This window comes from Scyliorhinus torazame, chromosome 19 (genome assembly GCF_047496885.1).
Source record: "Scyliorhinus torazame isolate Kashiwa2021f chromosome 19, sScyTor2.1, whole genome shotgun sequence".
NCBI lineage: Eukaryota > Metazoa > Chordata > Chondrichthyes > Carcharhiniformes > Scyliorhinidae > Scyliorhinus > Scyliorhinus torazame.
Genome location: NC_092725.1, coordinates 85,455,478 through 85,477,321, shown reverse-complemented (window position 1 = coordinate 85,477,321; position 21,844 = coordinate 85,455,478). Strand labels below are relative to the sequence as shown.

At 45.3% G+C, this 21,844-nt stretch overlaps 1 protein-coding gene across 2 annotated transcripts in view; it reads left to right on the top strand.

The window, feature by feature from the left end:
- Nucleotides 1-21,844, top strand: part of LOC140396273 (DENN domain-containing protein 2A-like) — a 149,949-nt gene that overhangs the window by 106,902 nt on the left and 21,203 nt on the right. For both annotated transcript variants that reach the window (XM_072484662.1, XM_072484661.1), the window contains exons 10-15: nucleotides 797-906; nucleotides 3,518-3,587; nucleotides 3,706-3,783; nucleotides 5,029-5,169; nucleotides 6,842-6,990; nucleotides 20,306-20,483. In XM_072484662.1, the coding sequence (XP_072340763.1) occupies nucleotides 797-906; nucleotides 3,518-3,587; nucleotides 3,706-3,783; nucleotides 5,029-5,169; nucleotides 6,842-6,990; nucleotides 20,306-20,483 (726 nt within the window). The remainder of the gene's footprint in view (nucleotides 1-796; nucleotides 907-3,517; nucleotides 3,588-3,705; nucleotides 3,784-5,028; nucleotides 5,170-6,841; nucleotides 6,991-20,305; nucleotides 20,484-21,844) is intronic.

Sequence of the window (21,844 nt, the reverse complement as noted above, 5' to 3'; positions counted from 1 at the left end):
CGTGTGGGGTGTCAAAGATTCTGGGAGTAGAGGTAGGTCCCGAGTCCGGAAGTGGCAATAGTTGGAATGTCGCACTATCCATGAATTCAGGTGAGGAGAGAGGCCGATGTCTTTACCTTTGCCTCCCTGTTAGCCCGGAGATGGGTTTTATTGGGTTGGAGGGGCTCTGAGCTGCCAAAGGCGGGAGGAGTGAGTGATTTGGCAGAATTTCTGCATTTGGAATAAGTTAAGATCGCCACTCGAGGGGTGGAGGAAGGCTTCACCTTGAGGTGGAAGTATTGAGTCGTCAGCAGCGGGGGGTGGGAGGGGGCGGTGGGAATTTTCTTTTTGTTGGGGGGGGGGTTGGAAAAGGGAGAGGTGGGTACTGGAGTGGCGGGAGGGGTGAGTGGGAGTGATGCAGGGAGGGTGGAGTTTTGTTATCTATTGCCGCGGTTGGCTTTTGTATTTGTGTATATGTTAAAAATGCGTTCAGTATTATATGATGCACTCCGCTGTAGAGGCCTGATAATATGCGAATGTATGGAAACAAACATCACCATCACTGGGCAGGGGGGTGGGGACAATCCAATAACGCATCAACGTCTAGTGAAACACAATTTGGACATCTTGTGAGATTCTCTACTCCTGTCGCTGAACCTGCCTAGCGAATATCCTGGCCGAAAAATGACACATTATATGGAATGTGAAGCCTGATGAGGTGCAGTGTAGATATATATTTGAAATATGATATTAAGCAATGCGCGTCAATCATTGAACACAGCATGGTGAGTAATATATCTTTTTCCTAATGGTTCAGCTGGACAAACCATTCAAGTTGATGCGAGAAACTGAAGATCAGTTAAAAGTCATCCCGCAGTTCTGTTTCCCTGATGCCAGAGACTGGGTTCCCGTTTCTGAATTTGCCAGGTATATATTTTAATAGGTTATGTTTAATCTTCGTCTTCTCATCTACTGGAAGGCTGGAATGGTTGAAAGTAGAATGTGGTTGAGGCTGGCGCCTGATAAAGGTTGAATGTTCATCTGCTTTGCGTTTAATGAGTTTCCCCATATTTGTAAAGTGATGTTTTTTTTACAAATCTTTATCTGTACCTCTTGGACTAGTATAGATCACTTGAAAATGAAATGAAAATCGCTTATTGTCACAAGTAGGCTGCAAATGAAGTTACTGTGAAAAGTCCCTAGTCGCCACATTCCGGCACCTGTTCGGGGAGGCTGGTACGGGAATTGAACCGTGCTGTTGGCCTGCCTTGGTCTCCTTCAAAGCCAGCGATTTAGCCCTGTGCTAAACAGCCCCACTTGAACAACGCTTGATACAAAATAGCATTATGGAGAATTAAATAATGTGGGCTAAATGTATGCAAGGTGCACTAGGTATCCTGTGAAAAGGATGGTTTATTATAAGGTTGCAGACTGTCAAATTTTACAACATGGATGGAAGTAGTTAGCTTTTTTGTGTTTGTACCAGCACATTGATAAAATAGGAACTTGCACTTAACAGCACCTATTAATCACCTTGAGTCCTTCGAACATCCCAAATCATTTCACAACCAATAAAATACAATTATAGTGTAGTCACTGTTGTAAAAACACTGTAACCAACTTGCACACTGCACGTTCTCTGAATGGCAATGCAATAGATGGCTAAATAATCTATTTGTGCGGTGATGCCCTTGAAGAATAAATGTTGGGGGAAACAGCAGGAGAACCCCCGTGCCTCTTTAAACATGTGGGGCAGGATTCTCCGTTAGGGAGAATATGGTCTATGTCCTCCTGCCAGAAGTGAATCGCTCATGGGTTGCGTTGGCAACGCCTTGCTATGCTAATTTATGCATTACGGGAAGCTCGAGAGATTCTGTTCTGAATCCCACTATTGGGCCGTTGTTTTGAGCGGGCGGCCTGATACTGAGGTTGGTAGCTGGCGCCCACCACCCACCCCCCGGCCAAACACACAACCTGCTCCATCACCACGAGAATTGCTGGGTCACCACCCCCCCGCTTCCAGCAGGCAGAGCTGAGGGGTGACCAGATTATCCCTCCTCTCCCCGTCAAAGACACCCCATATAATGCTTGAGTGCATCTCTAGTATCCCCACTTTCAATCTAACGACAATGGCACGGTACAGTGGCGCAGTGGTTAGCACTGCTGCCTCACAGCGCCAGGGTACGGGTTCAATTCCAGCATTGAGTGACTGTGTTGAGTTTGCACATTCTCCTCGTGTCTGCATGGGTTTCCTCCGGGTGCTCCGTTTTCCTCCCACAGTCCAAAGATGTGCAGGTTAGGTGGGGTTACAAGGATAGGGTGGGGGAGTGGGCCTAGGTCGGATGGTCTTTCAGAGGGTCATGCAGACTCAATGGGCCGAATGGCCTCCTGCTCTGTAGGAATTTTATAGTTTAGAAACATCTAGCTATGTTTGCCAGCCCTTGACTACATCAAAGCAGTTAGTTCTTTCTGATGAGAAAAAGAGGAAGTGAAAGCACTTATCTCCTAGATATTAATAAGCATTGTGGTTAGGTTGAAAGCAGGGTACTTGAGATGTATTCAAGCGTGAAGAAAAATGAAATAAACAATCCAGACACATGGCTGTCTGGAAGTTATTACCCTGTCAGTTACAGCCTGATAAAAGCTATTTCTCTTTGAAAGTGAATAGAAACCTTGCAGAGGCTATGAAGTAACAGCTGCTAGCTTCTAGGCAGGGGTGACTGATTGGGGGTGGGTTCTCTGATATGGGGGGTCAGATGGGGATCTTTGTTGGGGGAGGGGGCTGGGATGGGGTGGGCAGGATTTGCTTTGTAGGGGGAGGGGCACCTGCATTAAATTCTTGCTCCCCTGGTCGACCACGTCTGGGCAATCCTGGCAAATACATGCACCATTACATACACTTGTGAATCCCGGCTGAGAGAGCTGGAGCACCATGGAGGCATGGAGAATCCAGTGCCCAGCCTGTTACTAGGATGCAAATGGGTTCAAATGACCCATTTGCATCCTCCCGCCCGTGCGGAGTGTGAATCTGTATGCTGCTGCCACCAGCGGGGATCCGGAGCATTGCAACGGGTATCGGTCCCGTTTTTTGCCCGACATGAGATTCTCCACCGCACCGGGAACTCTGCTACCGGCGGCAGAGAATCCCGGCCCTGATCTTTGATATTATTTGAGAATAGGCAAGGCCTCACTTTAGCAACTTATCTGAAAGATATCCACCCCTGATGATGCAGCACACCCTCAATACTGTACTGAGGTGTCAGCTTAGATGATGTGTTTCGAGGGTTGCTTGAACCAGGAACCTTCTGACTCTCTGAGGCACAAGTTCTAACACTGAGCCAAGGCTTATTTCTAGCCCATTTTGTTGATATATGGTTTCACGTGATCGATAAAATGATGGAGTCTCATTGTGGACATACTGCATCTAATATGTTTTACACTGTGTTTTGTAACAATGTTACAATGTTTTTTTCCAGGGCTGTGGTTTGCAATAGCACAGAATATTCTAATAAATATTCCTTGTCTTCCACTGTAATAGTGAAACTTTTTCTTTTGTCCTGACTGGTGAGGATGGGAGCAGACGATTCGGGTATTGCCGGAGGCTACTGGTACGATTACCTAATAAACCTTATTAAAAATTAAAATGATATTTCCGAATCTCTTCTGCAATGACTATGGGACAGGGTATGACAGGCTAAAAGTTACATCTTCTCTTCTTCCTTTTAGCCCACCGGGAAGGGGAAACGTTTACCTGAGGTTTACTGTATCGTTAGTCGGCTGGGCTGTTTTAACCTCTTCTCCAAGGTACGGTTACAGATCAATGTTAGTCAGGGACTGGCAAGGTGAAATAACTGAGCCCTTGGATTAAGGAATTGAACCAACATCTGGTCAATTCCCTTTGCTGTTGGACTTTGGTGCTTGTTTGTTCTGTTCCCCACACTCTGAAAATCGGTGCAAAGGAACCACAGTGTTTGACTGGAAACTTTGTGAAATGATTTGTGTTGATTTTTCTCACATCAATACTTTAAAAGTACCTGAGGAATTCTGAGTACTTCCCTTTACATCAATCCAAAAACAGATTTTCCAGGTTTCCTATGAACGCATTTGCTGAGCGACCTTTTTGTGAGCGTACTTTTTCGAAATTTAAAAATAAAACATTTTTATTTAAAAAAATTTTTAAATTTAGAGTACCCAATTCATTTTTTTCCAATTAAGGGGCAATTTAGTGTGGCCAATCCACCTACCCTGCACATCTTTGGGTTGTGGGGACGAAACCCACTCAAACAGGGGAGAATGTGCAAACTCCACACGGACAGTGACCCAGAGCCGGGATTGGACCTGGTACCTCAACGCCATGAGGCAGCAATGCTCACCACTGCGCCACTGTGCTGCCCTTGTGAGCATATGTTGTGGGGAAGTAGACACATCGAGTATCTCTTGTAGTGTATTTGCTTCACGGTACTGCAGACGATCAGGGCTATTTGTTCATTATATTTATGTATTAATCAGAAACCCTCCCCGACTGTCCTTATTGTGTATTCCATACTTATTTAAGTAATAAGTGTAAGAGCCTGTGCTCACTCCAGCCTAACCACCAGTGCTCATTGTGATTCGTTCCAACTATTCACTGCTCAAGGCAACTGACTATATTGGCATTTGAGTGTGTTTCTTCTTTCAGTCACAATGTAGCAGTTACACTTGGAACTATATTTAGTCTGTTATGTTGTAATTGTTTATAGTCTTTGTGTAACTCAGACTGTTTATGCCCACCTGTCATTTGCACTAGTGTGTTTTCATGTGTTTCATAACTTAATATTCATCAGAAAATAAACATTAGAATAGAAATATTAAATACTCTTCTCACTGAAGGCCTGGATTTCAAAACAATAAACTTGAGAGGTGCTACAACCAAATAATATTTGACAGAACGTTGCAGCTTTTTCTGCTTCTTTCTAATTTATGCTGTTTGTGTTCAGTCGAGTCTGGTTTTATTTCTCCCCCGTGAGGCAGAAGACTAATCAGTTTCTCTTATTTGCTGCCATGCTGCAGGTCCTGGATGAGGTGGAGAAGCGCCGAGTGATTTCCCCTGCACTTGTTCAGCCATTCATGAGAAGCATTATGGAAGCTCCATTCCCTGCCCCAGGGCGAACCATCACTGTTAGAAACTTCCTTCCAGGATCAGGGAATGAGGTAAAGCAAAAGCTCAAGGGTGGGATTCTCCAATAATGGGGCTATGTCCCCATTCCAGCGTCAAAACATCCTGAAGAATGTCCAGAGTGATTCAGCTACCTGAAGGGGGCTAGCGGGGCCCTGAAGTAGTCCTCGCAGCTCCGGCTGCCGATTCAGGGCCCTGCACGTCCGGTCGGGGGTCCGTGCATGCGCACGGCAGCGGCCTGCGTCGGGCGCCCCGCGCGACATGGCGGACCCACACCACAGACCGGCACCAAAAAAATAGTCCGTCCCCAAGATCGCACGTGCCCGCGGATCGGTGGCCCCCAATCATTAGCCTGCTCCCCCCCCCCCCCCGGTGAAGGACCCCCCGCCCTCCCCCACCAGGGCAGCTGCCGACTGAGTCCACAGCCGCCACGCCGAGTTCCCGACGGGTGGGACCATGAGAGACCCACGCCGTCGGGAATTCGGCCAGTTACACTTGGAGACTCACCGTGGAGGCCTCTGTCAATGGCCCCCCTACCCGCACCGCGTAGACCGCGCGCGTGCAATTCGCGGCGATTCTCGCCGTCAACGCCCATTCTCCGCTCTTGGGCTGTACCCTTATAGGTTATGATACTTCATTCTAAAACGAGAGGTCGGAATCTTAGAAGAAGAGGTAGCGAATTTAAAACAGATTTGAGGAAAAACTATTTCTCCCAAAGGATTGTGAATCTGTGGAATTCGCTAGCCCAGATGCAAGGACAGTAAGTAAATTTAAGGAGGAGTTAGACAGATTTTTAATTGGTAATGGGTTGAAGGGTTATGGAGAACGGGCATGACAGTGGAGTTGAGGCCAGGATAGGATCAGCCATGATCACATGGAGGGTGTTAGGCTCGGGAGGCTAATTTGCCTGCTCCCGCTCTGAGGTAGTGTGTTCTAGGAAGGCGATGCTGTGGCTGATTTCGCAATCCAGCTCTTGGCCTGTAACATTGTAGGTAGCAGATGAGAAACATATCAGCCATGATAGAATAGCGGAGCAGACTCGATGGGCTGAATGGACTAATTCTGCTCCTATATCTTATGAACTTATGAAGTGCCTATTCAAGTGATTTTTAAATATGATGAGGGTTTCCGCTTCCCACCCTTTTCCGGCAGTGATTTCCAGACACCAAACATTCTCTGGGTGGGGAAAGAAAATCCCGTGAACTCCTCTCTCATGTTTCTATTAATTACTTTACTTTAAATCTGTGACACATAGTTATTAATCTCTCTGCCATGAGAAATAGTTTATCTCTATCCAAACTGTCTAGTTCCCTCGTAATGTTATACAGCTCAATTCTTTTACCCTCAGCCTCTTCTGTTCCAAAGAAAACAGTCCAAGCCTACCCTCAGTAAATTTGTCAGTCCTATAACATCCTCCCAAAACTCCTCTGTACCCTCTCTGGTACAATCAATTCCTGTCGTGTGGTGTCAGAACTATATGCATTCTATGTCTTAATAAATATTTAATACCATTCTAACATTTATACCAATCTAGCATACCTCCCTTCTTATCTTCTATATGTCGTATGATTTAAAATATGTTATATGTAATATTTGAAGCAAGATTATCCCTGGCTGTTCCATAAACAGAACTGGCCAAAAAATGTCTAGTTACAATTGGTGGCATCTTTGCTTCTGATTTAGTTTGACAAGTGCCCTCTTCTGCAGGTGATCCAGCTGTGCAGGCCCTTGGACTCTCGTCTGGAACACGTAGACTTTGAGTGTCTCTTTTTGTCACTGACTGTCCGCCAGCTGATTAAAGTCTTTGCTTCTCTTCTACTAGAACGGAGGGTGATTTTCACAGCAGATAAACTCAGGTGACTAATAGTCATTGCTGTCGTTTACAACGAATTATGGTCAGCAAAAAAGACCTCCTACAACTAGGAACTACTGGAGGTTCCGTGTTCAGATGTCCCCCCACCGTATGATATAAATGCACGTAAATCACACCTGCTGTAATGAATACTGTCTGATGTATAAAGGGCAATGAATATCTGTAATATATACAGAACATGTGAATGCATTGTATATTAGTCATCATGTGTATATAAAGTCACTATAGGAATCCGAGGATGCTTGTGGGAGGCTGTTATAACCTGCATGAGACCTACAGGGTTGAACCATTTAGTCTCCCCGTGAGTCTTGTTGAATATGAGCTTCCCCACTGAGGGACAGGGGCTCCCATCAATGGAGCCATGGTCACTATGTATAAAAGCTGGGCCTGAGTGGGAACCGAGCAGAGAAGTCCCGATAGAGACCTGTGTACAACATGTAAATAATAATTGTTCAATAAACAAATAGTTTCTTTTAGCCTCTCGCGTGGACGCCTCTGTGGACACCATATTGGTGAAAAGGGTAAAGTGGAGCTGCAGACGGTACTACTAATCATTGGAAACCATGCCACCTCTATGTATAACACTGGGTAAAAGGTTTGCACGACTTTCAAAATGCGGCTCTTTAGGAAATTTGATGCAAGTATGGAAGATTGGGTGCAATACTTAGAATGACTGCGCTACTTTTTCATGGCTAACGCAATACTTGCTGATAGTGCCAGAAAATGCTGCTATTGACTGCCTGTGGAGTGTCCACTTTTAGCGTAATCAGAAGCCTGACGTACGCCTCATCCCCGGATACTAAGTCATTTGAAGAGTTGGTGATGCTAGTAGCAGACTATTGCCCCCCCTCAGGCCGTCGGTCATCATGCAGAGATACAGTTTTAACACTGCTGAAAGAACCTCAGGGCGTCTGTAACCAAGTTTTTGACACGCCTAAGGAAAGTGGCTGAAATTTGTGAATATGGCCCTGCTCTCCCTAAACTGCGACGGGACAGAGAGATCTGTGGTGTGAATAATAGGGTGACTCAACGGGGCTGGGATCGAACCCGGTTCCTCGGCATCGTGAGGCAGCAGTGCTAACCACTGGGCCAACGTGTCGCCCTGCTCCGGCAGAACCTCTGATGGGGTGCAGGCTTTGGACCCGCTTCAGCCTTGCTTTTCCAGATTTGGCGGGAATATATGCCGTGGTCAAGAGCAACAAGGGCATTGCCCAGACAAGCGTACACAGAGTAGACAGTTCCTACCAGGTGATGCAATCTACGTTAGGAACTTCGGTGACGGTGCCAAGTGGATTCCAGTTCGACAACCAAGAACGATATCGTACCAGGTTCAGATACAGGACCGCAAAATGAAGAAGCATCTAGATAATAATAAGAATCATTATTATTGTCACAAGTAGGCTTGCATTAACATTGCAATGAAGTTACTGTGAAAATCCCTTAGTTGCCACATTCTGACGCATGTTCAGGTACAAAGAGGGAGAATTCAGAATGTCCAATTCACCTAACAAGCACGTCTTTCGGGACTTGTGGGAGGAAAGCAGAGCACCCGGAGGAAATCCACGCAGACACAGAGAGAACATGCAGACTCCGCACAGACAGTGACCCAAACCGGGAATCGAGCCCGGGTCCCTGGCGCTGTGAAGCAGCTGTGCTACCATGCCATCATCATCTCCGAACCAGGATACCAGCAATATGCAAAAGAAATCCAGAGGAGTTAGCTTCAGCTCAGACAGCCCTGGCACCAGCAGCTTCAAGGCGTTGACCCCAAGGGGGCCTGATGCAGAAATGAAGGAGGTCAAGGCATCGGAATTTTCTGACGGTGAACAGACAGACGATCAACCACCAGTAGCTTTCCAACCACTATGATCACTGAGGAAATGCCATTTGCTGGCTTGGTATATGCCGCCTGATCCAGCTCCAAATGTGCATGAAGTGCAGGCGCGGGCGAAAAGAAGTAGGCGGCTCTCCTACTCCGTCTTCATCGAGGAATCTTTGGACTTTGCGGGGGGGAGCTGTTATAATCCTATTGAGGCCCATGGGGCCAGACCAATTAGTTTCCCCTGGAGTCTCGTTGAGTATGATCCCCGCTGAAGGCCGGGGGCCGCATCAGTGACACCATGGACACTATGTATACAAGCTCGGCCTGAGTGGGAGTCGTGCAGATTGGCCACTCCCGTCAAGTTTCAATGGCTATCTGAGTGTGCATGGCAAGCAACAGATTGTCCATGGGTCTCTCTATCATGAGCACCTCCTGTATATGTCCCTGAAGTTGTTAGAGGCACTAGGATGAATTGTGTTGCTGCAAAGTGATTCATCAAGGGAGCCATGGATGCGGGTAGTAGATTCCTCCAGTTGACCAATGCTTTTATTTTAGAAAGGATCCATGAGATATGGGTCTCTGGGTTTCAGGGTTAAGATCTCTCTGATTACCATGATTCATTCTCCTTCCCACTTGTGCTGTCTACATCCCCCTATGTTTCTGGCTGGATATTTATGGGATGCAAACAGAGAATAATGGAGTGATGGAAGGAGCTGAAGTAAAGGGGTCTGGTTCTCCTTCCTCCTCCTGGTTCTTCAGATGTGACTAGAAAATAAAAAAGTTAGACTGGGTTGTTAAGGAACAGAGTTCACATGATGAAGGTTTTGTGATGGCTTGCTGATGGGTATTGCAAAGTGTAATAGGATTAGAAAAGAAACAACAGAAAATCGCCCAAATCTAGCAGTGGTATCTGCCATCTCGCAGCTCTGTCTCTGATTCCCTGTGATGTCGCTTTTCCCAAGAGCTCCAGTCCTTTCTCCCCATAGCGAAGGAGAAGATGGAGATGCGTCATTGATTGTTACCAGTTGCAACTGGTTATTTAGTTCTCACAGAAAGAAAAACAAAGGGGCCAAAATAGTCTCAGTAAGTCATGAGATGCAATAAAACCCGTGTGTGCATGAAACATGCAATGAGACTACTAAAAATTGAATAACCAAATAGTAACATTCCATGTGATTCCGTAGAAAGCTGTGAATCAAGGAACGTTTGCACGTTGGAAACTGGAGGTGTAAAGGGCACGACACTCGAGCATTTTAACTCCGAGAGAGGCAGGATATTGCCATCGGGGCTTGTCGCTCAAAAAGCAGAATGTTGTTATTTATCTTGAATAGTAGCATGTATGTTTCGTACAATCCATTTGTAACAGGCTGTCTTTTGATTTGGTAATGTCATTAAACATTTTTGTGGTATTGTGTGGTGGTGTTTCAAATATTAGAATTGGCACTTGACTGCCTTTTGTGACCTCCTACTTATTCACCACTGCTCTTTTTGAAATCACAACCAGTCTTCTGTGGGAACACTTTGACATCTGTAAAAGAGGGAAGGAGATAGGTACTCAGATTTGTCTATTATTTCCAACTTGGTTTGCAGTGAATAGATTGTTGTTTATGACTGGATGTAACCCTTTAAACTACTCCAGGCTTTTAGGGTCACCCTGAACTCCCAGTGAGTGGCATGTCCAGTGTCTGGAGCTTGTTTACAGTTTTCTCGAATTTTGGAATTTACCCCTGAGACTAGCAAGGTGCAAAAGTCAATATAGTCAGTAGAGTGGGAGTCTCATCCCATTACACATCAAGCGGCCACTAGAGAAAGTTCTAGATAATTAAAACAAACAACACCAACAAAAGTAGGAATACGTGAAGCATAGTAAGTAGGTCTAGAAGTCACTAACTTGACCTAGCATAACTGTGAAATCCTGCCTTGAGAAAGTCGCCATGGTAATCCTATTTCACATGACAATGGTCTATCCAAGAGCAGACATGGGACATCATTGGAGCTCTTAAAATACATGTTGGATAAAATATTTTATCGTCAATTAACCGTAACTGGATGACCAACTGAATTGCAGAGTCCATTTTCAAAAATATAATGTACTCTGATAGTGCGTGAGATCATTTGTCCCTTTGATTAGAGCACTGTCTTGTAATCTGCTGCAGCCGTTGAGTAACCACAATAATGGTGAATTAGAACAGCTCAGTTGGAAGCCAATAGATTAGAGGTATTCCTGAATAGTTTGCTTTCCAATGATGTAAGGAAATAAGGGCTAATTCAATTGGCTAGAAAGTCAGCTTCTGTCAGCCATGCATATCACTAGTAGCCAATGTTTAGAAATAGCACTGTATCCTGGACCAGCGATCTCCCAACTCCAGTACAGGAAATAGGGCAGCGAAGATTAGCTTTAATAATCACAGATTACACAATGAACCGTTTGATCCCCTTGTAAGTGCCAAGAAGAATAAAGCAAGATGCCTTTAGTTTCACCTGGTCTGAAAGGGAGCAAATGTTTTTTTTTTTTTTATCGTTTCTGTTCAAAAAATGATTTTACATCTCAGTTTCTAAACTAATTTTTGCAGGGGTGGTACGATGGCTGAGGTTAGCACTCTTCTTCACAGCACCAGGGACCCGGGTTCAATTCCGATCGTGGGTGACTCTGTTTTCACTTTCTCCCCCTGTCTGCGTGGGTTTCCTCCGGATGCTCCGGTTTCCTCCCACAGTCCAACGATGTGCACGCTAGGTGGACTGGTTATTCGAAATTGTCCTTTTGTGTCCAATAGGTTAGGTGGGGAGTGGGCCTGGTAAGGGTGCTGTTTTAGTGGGTCAGTGCAGACTCGATGGGCTGAATAGCCTCCTTCTGCACTGTAGGAATTCTATGAAATTCCAATGCGTGCTGTTGATGGATGTAATGGGCCTATCTGTCACATCCTGCCCAAGGTTTCACAGGGCCCTTGCGCATGTTATGTGAATAAACACAGGGATGGATTCTTCATTGCACAATGCCGCAATCGGGATTTCCAATCAGGCTTAGAATGGAGCGTCCCCAGAGGGGGAAAAAAGCCTGTTGCGATGCTCTGATTCCCTGCGGGTGGCATCAGCGTGCTACCGCCCCATGCTGGCATTCGATTATCATCTGTTTAATGGAAGCCCAACACACCGGCCCCTGTTATGCACTGATCCCCACAGCGGGAGATCCGCCATGATCTTATTAAATGTTGTTGCAGGCTTGTGGGGCTGAATGGTAGTACCGTGGTTAGCACTGCTGCCTGACAGCGCCAGGGACCCTGGCGATTCAATTCCGACCTTGGATGACTGCCTGTGTGAGTTTGCAAATTCTCCCCGTGTCTGTGTGGATTTCCTCCGGGTGCTCACATTTCCTCTCACAGTCCAGAGGGCTAGTGCAGACTCGATGGGCCGAATTATCTGCTTCTGCACTGTAAGGATTCTAGAATAAATGTCCAGGTTTTCTGGAAATGAGTGCGTAAAGGGCCAAAGGAAAATAAGTTGCAGAATTTGGAAGAAGCAGCTATTCTTGTCCACCATTATCATTTTTTTTTTCCTTCAATGGCGTTTTGCCCTAGTTTCCAGCCCTGAAATATTTCGCTGAGAAGTTCGGGTTTCCCTGTGGTTGTCCCACTATTTTTGTGTTTTGTTGGAGAGGAAGAAAAGAGGCCAGATAATACACGGCAAATTTTCATGGATTCTAACCTTTCACCTGGATCTGTCTGTGGAGACCAGTATTGTAAATTTGTTCCAATTTCCATGAGAAATTATCATTCAGTGCCTTGTATAAGAAGCGACTTAAAAAAAAAGATTCTATGGAATGGCCCTCCTTGTCAGTGTGTGGTTTTTTTAACCAATTCAAGGAAATTTACAGAAATGTAAGTTTTAATTGCACATTTTATTCCTAGTATTTTTTCCACTCTTTTAAGAATGAATGTATTGTAAATCCTTTTAAGCTACAGATGTTTTTGAAAATCTGTTGTTGGTTGTATTGCTTTGTGTGATAATCATTGTGTCAGACATTCCAGCCTCAGTTTAGTTCTTAGAGAGTCTGGAAGGAATGCTGTTATATGTGTTTCTTTAGCATCACTATGGAAACATCATCGGGGCTTCAGACGGAACGTGCTATCCAATTGGGTTGATTTCAAATCGGTTTTGTTTTACTCTATAAGGGGTGATGCTAAAGGAGTCTGGCTGTAGCTTGTGAGATCTGAAACTAACATTGGAAATCTTTTCCACTGGATACTGCCCATGGCACAATAATGCAGGACAGTCAGATGCCAATTTACCATCAGAATGTCCTCTCCTCTGGAATGCAACTCCATATATTATGATCTGAAGTTTTTTTTAAAAACATTTTAAATCATTAGGGGAAAATCAGGTTAAAAACATGCTGCCAGTTGATTGGAGGGAAGGCAAAATGTTGAATTAGCACAAATGGTGGGGGTGGGGGGGGGTTGGGGGGGGGTGCGCATGCTCCCTTGTCAGGCACTGCTGCCTCACAGCAATTCCTAACTGAGTTCCTGATCTAGAGTCTGGGGATTGGAAAGCAGAGGCTCACTGAGAGTCACCCCCTGCCTTTGTTGCATTCTCCATGCCCCTGCGACACCCCTTAGACCACAAGACGTAGGAACGGAATTAGGCCATTCAGCCCATTGAGTATGTTCTGGCATTCAATGAAATCATGGCTGATCTGACATAATTCTCAACTCCGATTTCCCACCTTACCCCATAACCCTTGATTCCCTTGCTGATTAAAAATCTGCCTTCTCAGCCTGGAACATAACTACCCAGCCTTGACAGCTCTCTGCAGTAGAATCTTTCCATAGATTCATTACCCTCTGAGAGAAGAAATCCCCCCTCTTAAATGGGCGACACCTTACTTTGAGATTATGCCCACTGGTCCTAGACTCTCATAAGGGGAAACAGCTTCTCAGCATCTTCTACCACCTTTTATCATCACTCACCTGTAGCCTGGGATCCCATGGCAATCCGAGGCCTCAGGTGAGTGTCAAGCCACTAGCCGTCTCCGCCACCTGGGTGGCTCTGCAGTTCAATAGAATTGCCAGCTTCTGATTGCTGGCAGCTCTCAGTGGGTGGGACTTCTGCTTTTGGGGTTCATGAACCCAAGGGAAGGCCTTGCGCACCTTGTTCCTCAGGTGGAACAGTATGCAGCAGATTTTCTTGGAAGAGAGGTGCCACAGGGCTTTAGCTGGCTTTTCGGCCCCCAGCAATCTCCACAATATTAGAAACATCAAAAATTGAAGCAGGAGGAGACCATTCATTATGATCATAGCTGATCATCAAGTTCAATACACTGATCCTGCCTTCCCCCCCCCCCCCCCCCATACTCCTTGATTCCTTTAGCCCCAAGAGCTATATCTAATTCTTTCTTGAAATTACACAATGTTTTGGCCTCAACTACTTTGGGTAGTGAATTCCACAGATTCACCACTCTCTGAGTGGAGACATTTCTCCTCGCCTCAGTCCTAAAAGGTTTACCCCTTATCCTCAAACTATGACCTTAGTTCTGGACTCCCCCATCATCGGGGACATTCTTTCTGAATCTACCCTGTTACTGTTAGAATTTTATAAGTTTCTATGAGATCCCCTCTCTCTTCTAAACTCCAATGAATATCCTAACCGATTTATTCTCTCCTCATATGACAGTCCCACCATCATAGGAATCAGCCTGGTAAACCTTCACTGCACTTCCTCCATATCAAGAACATCCTTCCTCAGATAAGGACACCAAACTGTACACAATACTCCAGGTGTGACCTCACCAATGTCCTATACAATTGCAGTAAACATCTCTATTTACATACTCAAATTCTCTCCCTATGAAGGCCAACATACCATTTTCCTTCTTTACTGCCTGCTGTACCTACGCACTTACTTTCAGCGACTGATGCGCAAGGACAGCAAGGTCTCACTGAGTATCCACCTCTCTCAATTTACACTCATTCAAATAATAATCTGCTTTCCTATTTTTGCTACCGAAGCGGATAACCTCACATTTATCCACATTATACTGAATCTGCCATGCATGTGCCCACTCGGCAAGTGTGCGGACCAATGACATGGGTTCATGAAACTTTGAACTGCACAGGGGAACAAGGCAGGGGTGCTGTCGCTGCTGCGGTTTGTGCTGGCTATAGAGCTTCTGGCAATGGCTCTTTGGGGATCATCAGAGTGGCAAGGGATTATGAAGGGAGCATCGGGTGTCGCTCTATGCCGATGACCTATGACCGACTAGTGTATGTTTCGGACCCGCTGGAGAGCATGGAGAGGATCATTGGCCTATTGGGGAAGTTTGGGGCATTCTCGGGATATAGGTTAAATTTAGAGAAAAGCGAAGTGTTACCGGTGAATGAGTTGGGTCAGCGAGCCAATTTAGGGGGTATGCCATTTAAGGTGGCTAGAGACAGGCCTAGATTCTTGAGGATTCAGATAGCGAGGGAATCGACGTTGCTTCACAAGTGGAATTTAACAAAACTGGTGGAGGAAGCTAGGGAGGATCTCAAGAAGTGGGACACGCTGCACTTGACTTTGGCAGGGAAGGTCCAAGTGGTGAAGATGAACATTCTGCCAAGGTTCCTGTTCATATTCCAGACACTCCTGATCTTTATACCGAAGATCTTCTTTCGGAAACTGGACACAATTATTTCGGACTTTGTATAGGCAGGGAAGGTGCCAAGGGTTAAGAGGACCCTGTTACAGAGGCAGAGGCAGCAGGGAGGGTTGGCATTGCTGAACCTGCTTCATTACTATTGGGCGGTGAACATGGAGAAGGTGAGGCGATGGTGGGAAGGAGAGGGGGTAGAATGGGTTAGGATGGAGGAGGAATCCTGTAAGGGGTCCAGCTTAAGGGCTATGGTGACGGCAGTGTTGCCAATGGTGTCGAGCAGATACTCAGTGAGCCTGGTGGTGCAGTCCACGGTGAAGATCTGTAACCAGCTGAGGAGGCACTTTAGGATGGAGGGGATGTCGGTGTTAACGCTGTTGTGTGAAAACCATGGTTTTGTGCCTGGGCGATAGATGGCATAGGGAATGGAGAGAAGTGGGGCTGGTTAAGGTGAAGGATTTGTATTTGGAGGAAGGGTTTGCCAGTATAGATGAATTGAAGGAGAGGGTAGAGCTCCTGAGAGGGAGTGAGTTTTGGTACCTGCAGGTAAGGGACTTAGCACGGAAGGTTTGGAAAGAGTTCCCCAGGTGCTGAGGTACATCCTGCTGGAACAACTGTTGCTTCCGAATGCGGAAGTGGAGGGCAGGATCGGAGACCTATGCAGATGGCTGGGAGAGCAGGGAGGTGAGCAGTTGGTGAAGATTAAGGAAAGGTGGGAGGGGGGATGTACTGGGGCGTATAGAGTGAGGCGCTACGAAGGGTAAATGCGACCTCGTGCGCAAGAATGAGTCTGATACAGTTCAAGGTCGTACAGAGGGTACATATGACGTGGGCAAGAATGAGTGGGTTATTTCAGGGGGTGGCAGACGAGTGTGATAAGTGTGGACGGGGACCAGCGAATCACGCACAAATGTTGTGGGGCTGCGTAAAGTTGGAAAGATTCTGGGCGGGGGTGTTCACGGTGCGAGCAAGGATAGTGGGGGAGGAGGTGGAGCCGGGCCCTTTGGTGGGGATATTTGGGATACGGCGGTCAGCAATGCCACCCGGGGTAGCGACCTGGCTGGGTGACTTATATGACTTTCTTTGGCTTGAAAAGATCAAATACGAGTTAAGGGGTTCAGCGGAGGGTTTCGAGGCAAGGTGGGGGATGTTCGTGACAGTCTTTGGGGAGTTGTTCATCGCCGGGGGGGGGGGGGGGGGGGTAGGGCAAAAAAAAGGAAACATTTGTACAAACGATATAGTCATGTGTTGGGAAGTTTGTTTCCCAAATTGTTTATGTGTTGTAACTTTTCATGTACGTTTGGAATAAAATACATTAAAAAATAAATAAATGCATGTGCCCACTCACTCAGCCTATCCAAATGCTGCTGGAGCATCTCTGCATCCTCCTCACAGCTCTCTCCCTCCCAATTTTGTATCATCTGCATATTTGGAGATAATGCATTTAGTTGCCTTGTCCGAATCATTAATATATAATGTGAACAGTTGGGGCCCTAGCACACATCCCTGCGGTACCACATTAGTCACTGCCTGCCAATCAGAAAAAGGCCGATTTATTTCAACGTTTTGCTTCCTGTTTGCTCACCAGCTTCCTATCCATCTCGAGACACTACCCATAATCCCATGCGCTTTACATTTACATATTGATCTGCTATGTGAGATCTTGTTGAAAGCCTTCTGAAAATCTAAATAAACCACATCCACCGGTTCTCCCTGGTCAATTCTCCTAGTTACATAGAATCATAGAATTTATAGTGCAGAAGGTGGCCATTCGGCCCATCAAGTCTATACCTGCCCTTGAAAGAGTACCCCATTTAAGCCCACACTTTCACCCTACCCCCAGTAACACCACCTAACCTTTGGACACTACGGGGCAATTTAGCATGGCCAATCCACCTAACCTGCACATCTTTGGACTGTGGGACCCGGAGGAAAGGCAGACACTGGGAGAAGTTGCAGACTCTGCACAGACAGTGACCCAAGCCCGGAATCGAACTCTGGTCCCTGATGCTGTGAAGCAACAGTTCTAACCATTGCTACCGAGCCATTAGCATCTTCAAAGAATTCCAGTAGATTTTCAAGCATGATTTTCCTTTCATAAATCCATGCTAAATTTATCTGATTACACCACTGTTTTCCAAATGCTGTGCTGTGAACTCCTTGATAATGGACTCCAGCAACTTCACTACTACCGACGTTAGGCTCAATGTATTCTTCCCTGTAGTACGGAATTCCAATGTGATCACCGTATTTGACGTTAACTGACTCAGCAGAGACCAGATATCAAACTTTTGTTACCTTTACCAATGCACATTGATCAGCGACTACACTGACCAGCAGACTTGGCCACCTTTTATCTAATCTGGCAGTAAGAGCTGGCCATGGAGAAATGGCTCAAGGTTCAGATACCCAGAGTAATCGACCTAAACCCAAGGTGATTGGGAGATTTTCTTTCAGCGTTGATAGCACGCTGCTGTTTACTTTCCTGGAACATCTGCAGAAATAATCTAAAGAGGATGAATGTTGGAAACTAGAATGTAAAACAAAAATGCTGAAAATGGAAAGGAATATGAAATAGAATCGTGTTCTCAGAATAAAACAAATAACAGAAATATGGACTTGGATAGAAATGTGAAATGTTTACAGCAGAGAAATAGGCCATTTGGCCCAACAGGTCTTTATACAGGTGTTTATACTCAACACAGGCCTCCTCCCACCTTATTTCATCCAGCCCTATCAATCTAGCCATTTTACTTCCTTCTCCCTTATGTATTTATCTAGCTTACCCTTAAATGTGCATAAACTATCACAGCCGCTCCATGTGGCAGCATGTTCCGCTCTCTGAGTAAAGAAATCTTTCCTGATCTCTTGTTTAGGTTTGTTAATGACTACCTTGTATTTATTGTTGTTATCATGGACACAAGTGGAAACATCTTCTCTGTCACTCCTATCAAACCCCTTCATAATTTAAAAAAAATCTTTGCTAGGCAACTCCTCAGTCTTTTCTAGATAAGAGACCCGGCCTTTTTAACAAAAATAATTACCATTGTATATGGACGTCAGTGTTTCTTACAAAATCGGACTTGGTTGGTTTTTAAGCACCTAGAATTGAGTGCATTCCTCCGGGTTGTAGCAAGCTGATGTTTTATCTCACTATCCACGGTCGTGCCAGCTACTGGAGTTCAGGCGGCACAAGATGGTGGACAAATGTGTGTTAACACCTTGTGCTCAAATTTGATACTCCCGTAGATGAGGTGGGCTGAGAGGGAGGGAACAAAATCCATGAGTGAGCCTATATACCCTGTTGTATGATCCCCATTCTGTCTCATTGCTGTTTCCAGAGGCAAATAACTGGAATCAGTGTTTTTGTCAGGGAGCTGGATGTAGCACTGAGAGGGGGCATGGCCAGCTAAAGAGGAAATGGACCATACAATAGACCAAAATAGGAAGAATTGCAACTCATACAAATAAAAATAATTTGGAAAAGAAAAATACATAAAATGTGGAGACCAGAATAAATGTTTAGTAGACAGGAGGATGGTTATCCCAACATGGTCACGTGATCTGGGACCAGCTGCTAGCTCTTGTACAGCCCGCAAAAGTATGGAAATCATAAGTTGCCACAATTTCCGAATTTACATTAAGTTAGGTTTTTCTCCCCCCACTAAGTATTACGTGCCGTTTTTGAGGGAGGGGCTACTACTTTAAGTAGAGCTCCTTCATGCCCTACACCTTTTTAGTTTAAATTCCTCTGCATGCTGATTGAGCTCAGCAAGAGGCGAGGGAGTCTTGTTCTGCCAAATCCTCTTCACTCTTCGCAAATTCTGACGTTCCCGAATCTAATGGGAAACAGCTGTTCCAATATTTTGGCTGCCTATCATCCTGAAGCCCTGTCACACAAACATTACATATATCTCTGGTCTTTCACTGGGAATCCTGCCCACTTCTAATGACGCATTTAAATGAAAAGAGTCAAAGAATAGTAGAAACGGCACGTAATCCTCTCCACCGTCAGCAAGTGGGTCAGCGGAGCGTACTCCACAGCCACTCTGCATCACCTCTTAGCTAATTACAGGACAACAGAAGTTCAACATCATAAATAGTGAGAGCCAAGTACGAGGTGCGAGTACTTTTTAATTTATTTTTAATTATTTTCCAAAATAAATTTAGAGTACCCAATTCATTTGCTTTTCCAATTACCCTGTGGACATCAAGTACTTATAACAATGGTTAAATTCAATTAAATCGTTCTCTACCGTGCCATACTAATGCCCCTCAAACTCTCCAAGAGTCATTTCACTGAACCGGTGAGGCCATTTGTAAGTTTTCCACACTCACCATCTCCTGACCTTGTGCCAGGTTTGAGGCCCTTATCCACTGGGATCTGGGCTGGAATAATCTAAACTCACTCGTATTATTACAACCAGCAGATACATGACTTTCACCCCATCGGCCAACTGGATTTGAATGCAGAATTCTTTGGCAAGAACTCTGTGTTTCTCCTGTTGCTGGAAATTGTACTTGGAATTTGATTATAGGTTTCCAATAGTTTACTTTACTTTTATTGGATTCTCATTAATATTGGTTTTACAGCTTAAGATCTACAGTATTGCCAGGCTATTAACTGAAATTAATTATTGTGAATATAAGTGGATACTCAATTCAATGTAATAATTTTCATCCCCAGACAAATTACAACACAAGACTGAAACAGGGGGATTTTATTTGTTGGAATGCAGGTTTTGTGTTCATCGGGATTGAGGAAAGAATTGTGATAAAAGCTAATTACTTGGAGACCTGGTATCATTGAATGCAGAGTTTCTAACTGGTGCTTTGTTCTCCCTCTTGCAGTACCCTATCAAAGTGCTGCCATGCAGTGATGGCACTTCTATATCCTTTTGCCTGGCAGCACACCTACATCCCTGTATTACCTCCATCCATGATTGACATAGTCTGCTCTCCCACTCCGTTTTTGATAGGACTTCTCTCCAGCTCCTTGCCCAAGCTGAGGGATCTGCCACTTGAAGAGGTAAGTAGTGCTTCATAGATTGAAGGCACACAGGAGTAAAAAATGTGCAGTATGTGTACTTGAGGGATGGTGTCTACATAAATAAAGAAGACATTGAAAGAGACCTAGCAGTTTTAGTTAAATCACACTCAACATGTCCAACCAGTATGCAACAACAGTAAACAAAGCCAACAGAACATTGAATTAATTAGCAAAAGTAGAAACCAAACATAATGTTGTGGTCAAACAGTTACTGTTCACAGTAACTTTATTGCAGTGTTAATGCAAGCCTACTTGGGACGATAAATATTATTATTATACCAAGGAGTTGAGGTGGGTGCACAGTGGAAGCTGTTCAGAGAAGCTCTCTCTTTGTTTGGCCTCCTCCCTTTGCTCTCCGGAACCAGGATGTTCTTGCGGACTGCCTCTGACAGCATCTCCAGGGACCTGTCAACAAATCGTGAGACTTCCCTTCCACTCCGCTGTGTTCTGGCCTCTCCCATCGTCCAGGATACTGATGACCACAATCATGGCTGCTGGGTACCATTTAAATTGGACCTACAATGTCTACATCCGACCTCCACGATGTATCTCCAGCTCCTAATTGAATAGCAGGTGTACCAGCGGGCTCCTTATTGACCACGCCTATCAATATATTATTGGGTGTCTGTCAGCAATGTGGAGTAAATGGTCCTAACCAAGGTCCCGCTTCTCGAATGAAAATTTGGTTCCTTGTGTGCAGCTCTGATCACTGAGTTCAGTCATTGAAGTTAATGCAGAGCCATGAGGCTGATCACTACTGTCAGATGTGTGAGCTAAACAGGAAGATTGGAGAAATGTCTGCTTCTGCAACTGTTTCAGGCAGTGACTTCCAAATCCCCACCACCTTCAGGGTGAAAACGTTTTTGTCTCAACTGCTCTCTAATCCTTCCATCCAACTGCTTTAAATTCACTTTCCATTAGTTAGTGCCCTCTCTGCTAAGGGAAATAGATAGAATCATAGAATCTCTACAGTGCAGAAGAGAGGCCATTTGGCCCATCGAGTCTGTACCGACCCCCTGAAAGAGTCCCCCCCCACCCAAATATTCCTATAACCCCACATATATACATCCCTGGACACGAGAGGGCAATTTCTTTTTATCATGGCCAATCCGCCTAACCCGCATATCTTTGGACTGTGGGAGGAAACCGGAGCACACGGAGGAAACCCACATGGACACGGGGAGAATGTGCAAACTCCACACAGCCAGAATTATTGCTGTGAGACAGTAGTGTTAAACCACTGTGCCACCGTGCAGCCCATCTAACAAAATGCTTGCAAGATCCTTCCCATCTGGTCTACCTGAGCCCTTCATAATTTTAAACCTCAATTACATCTTCCC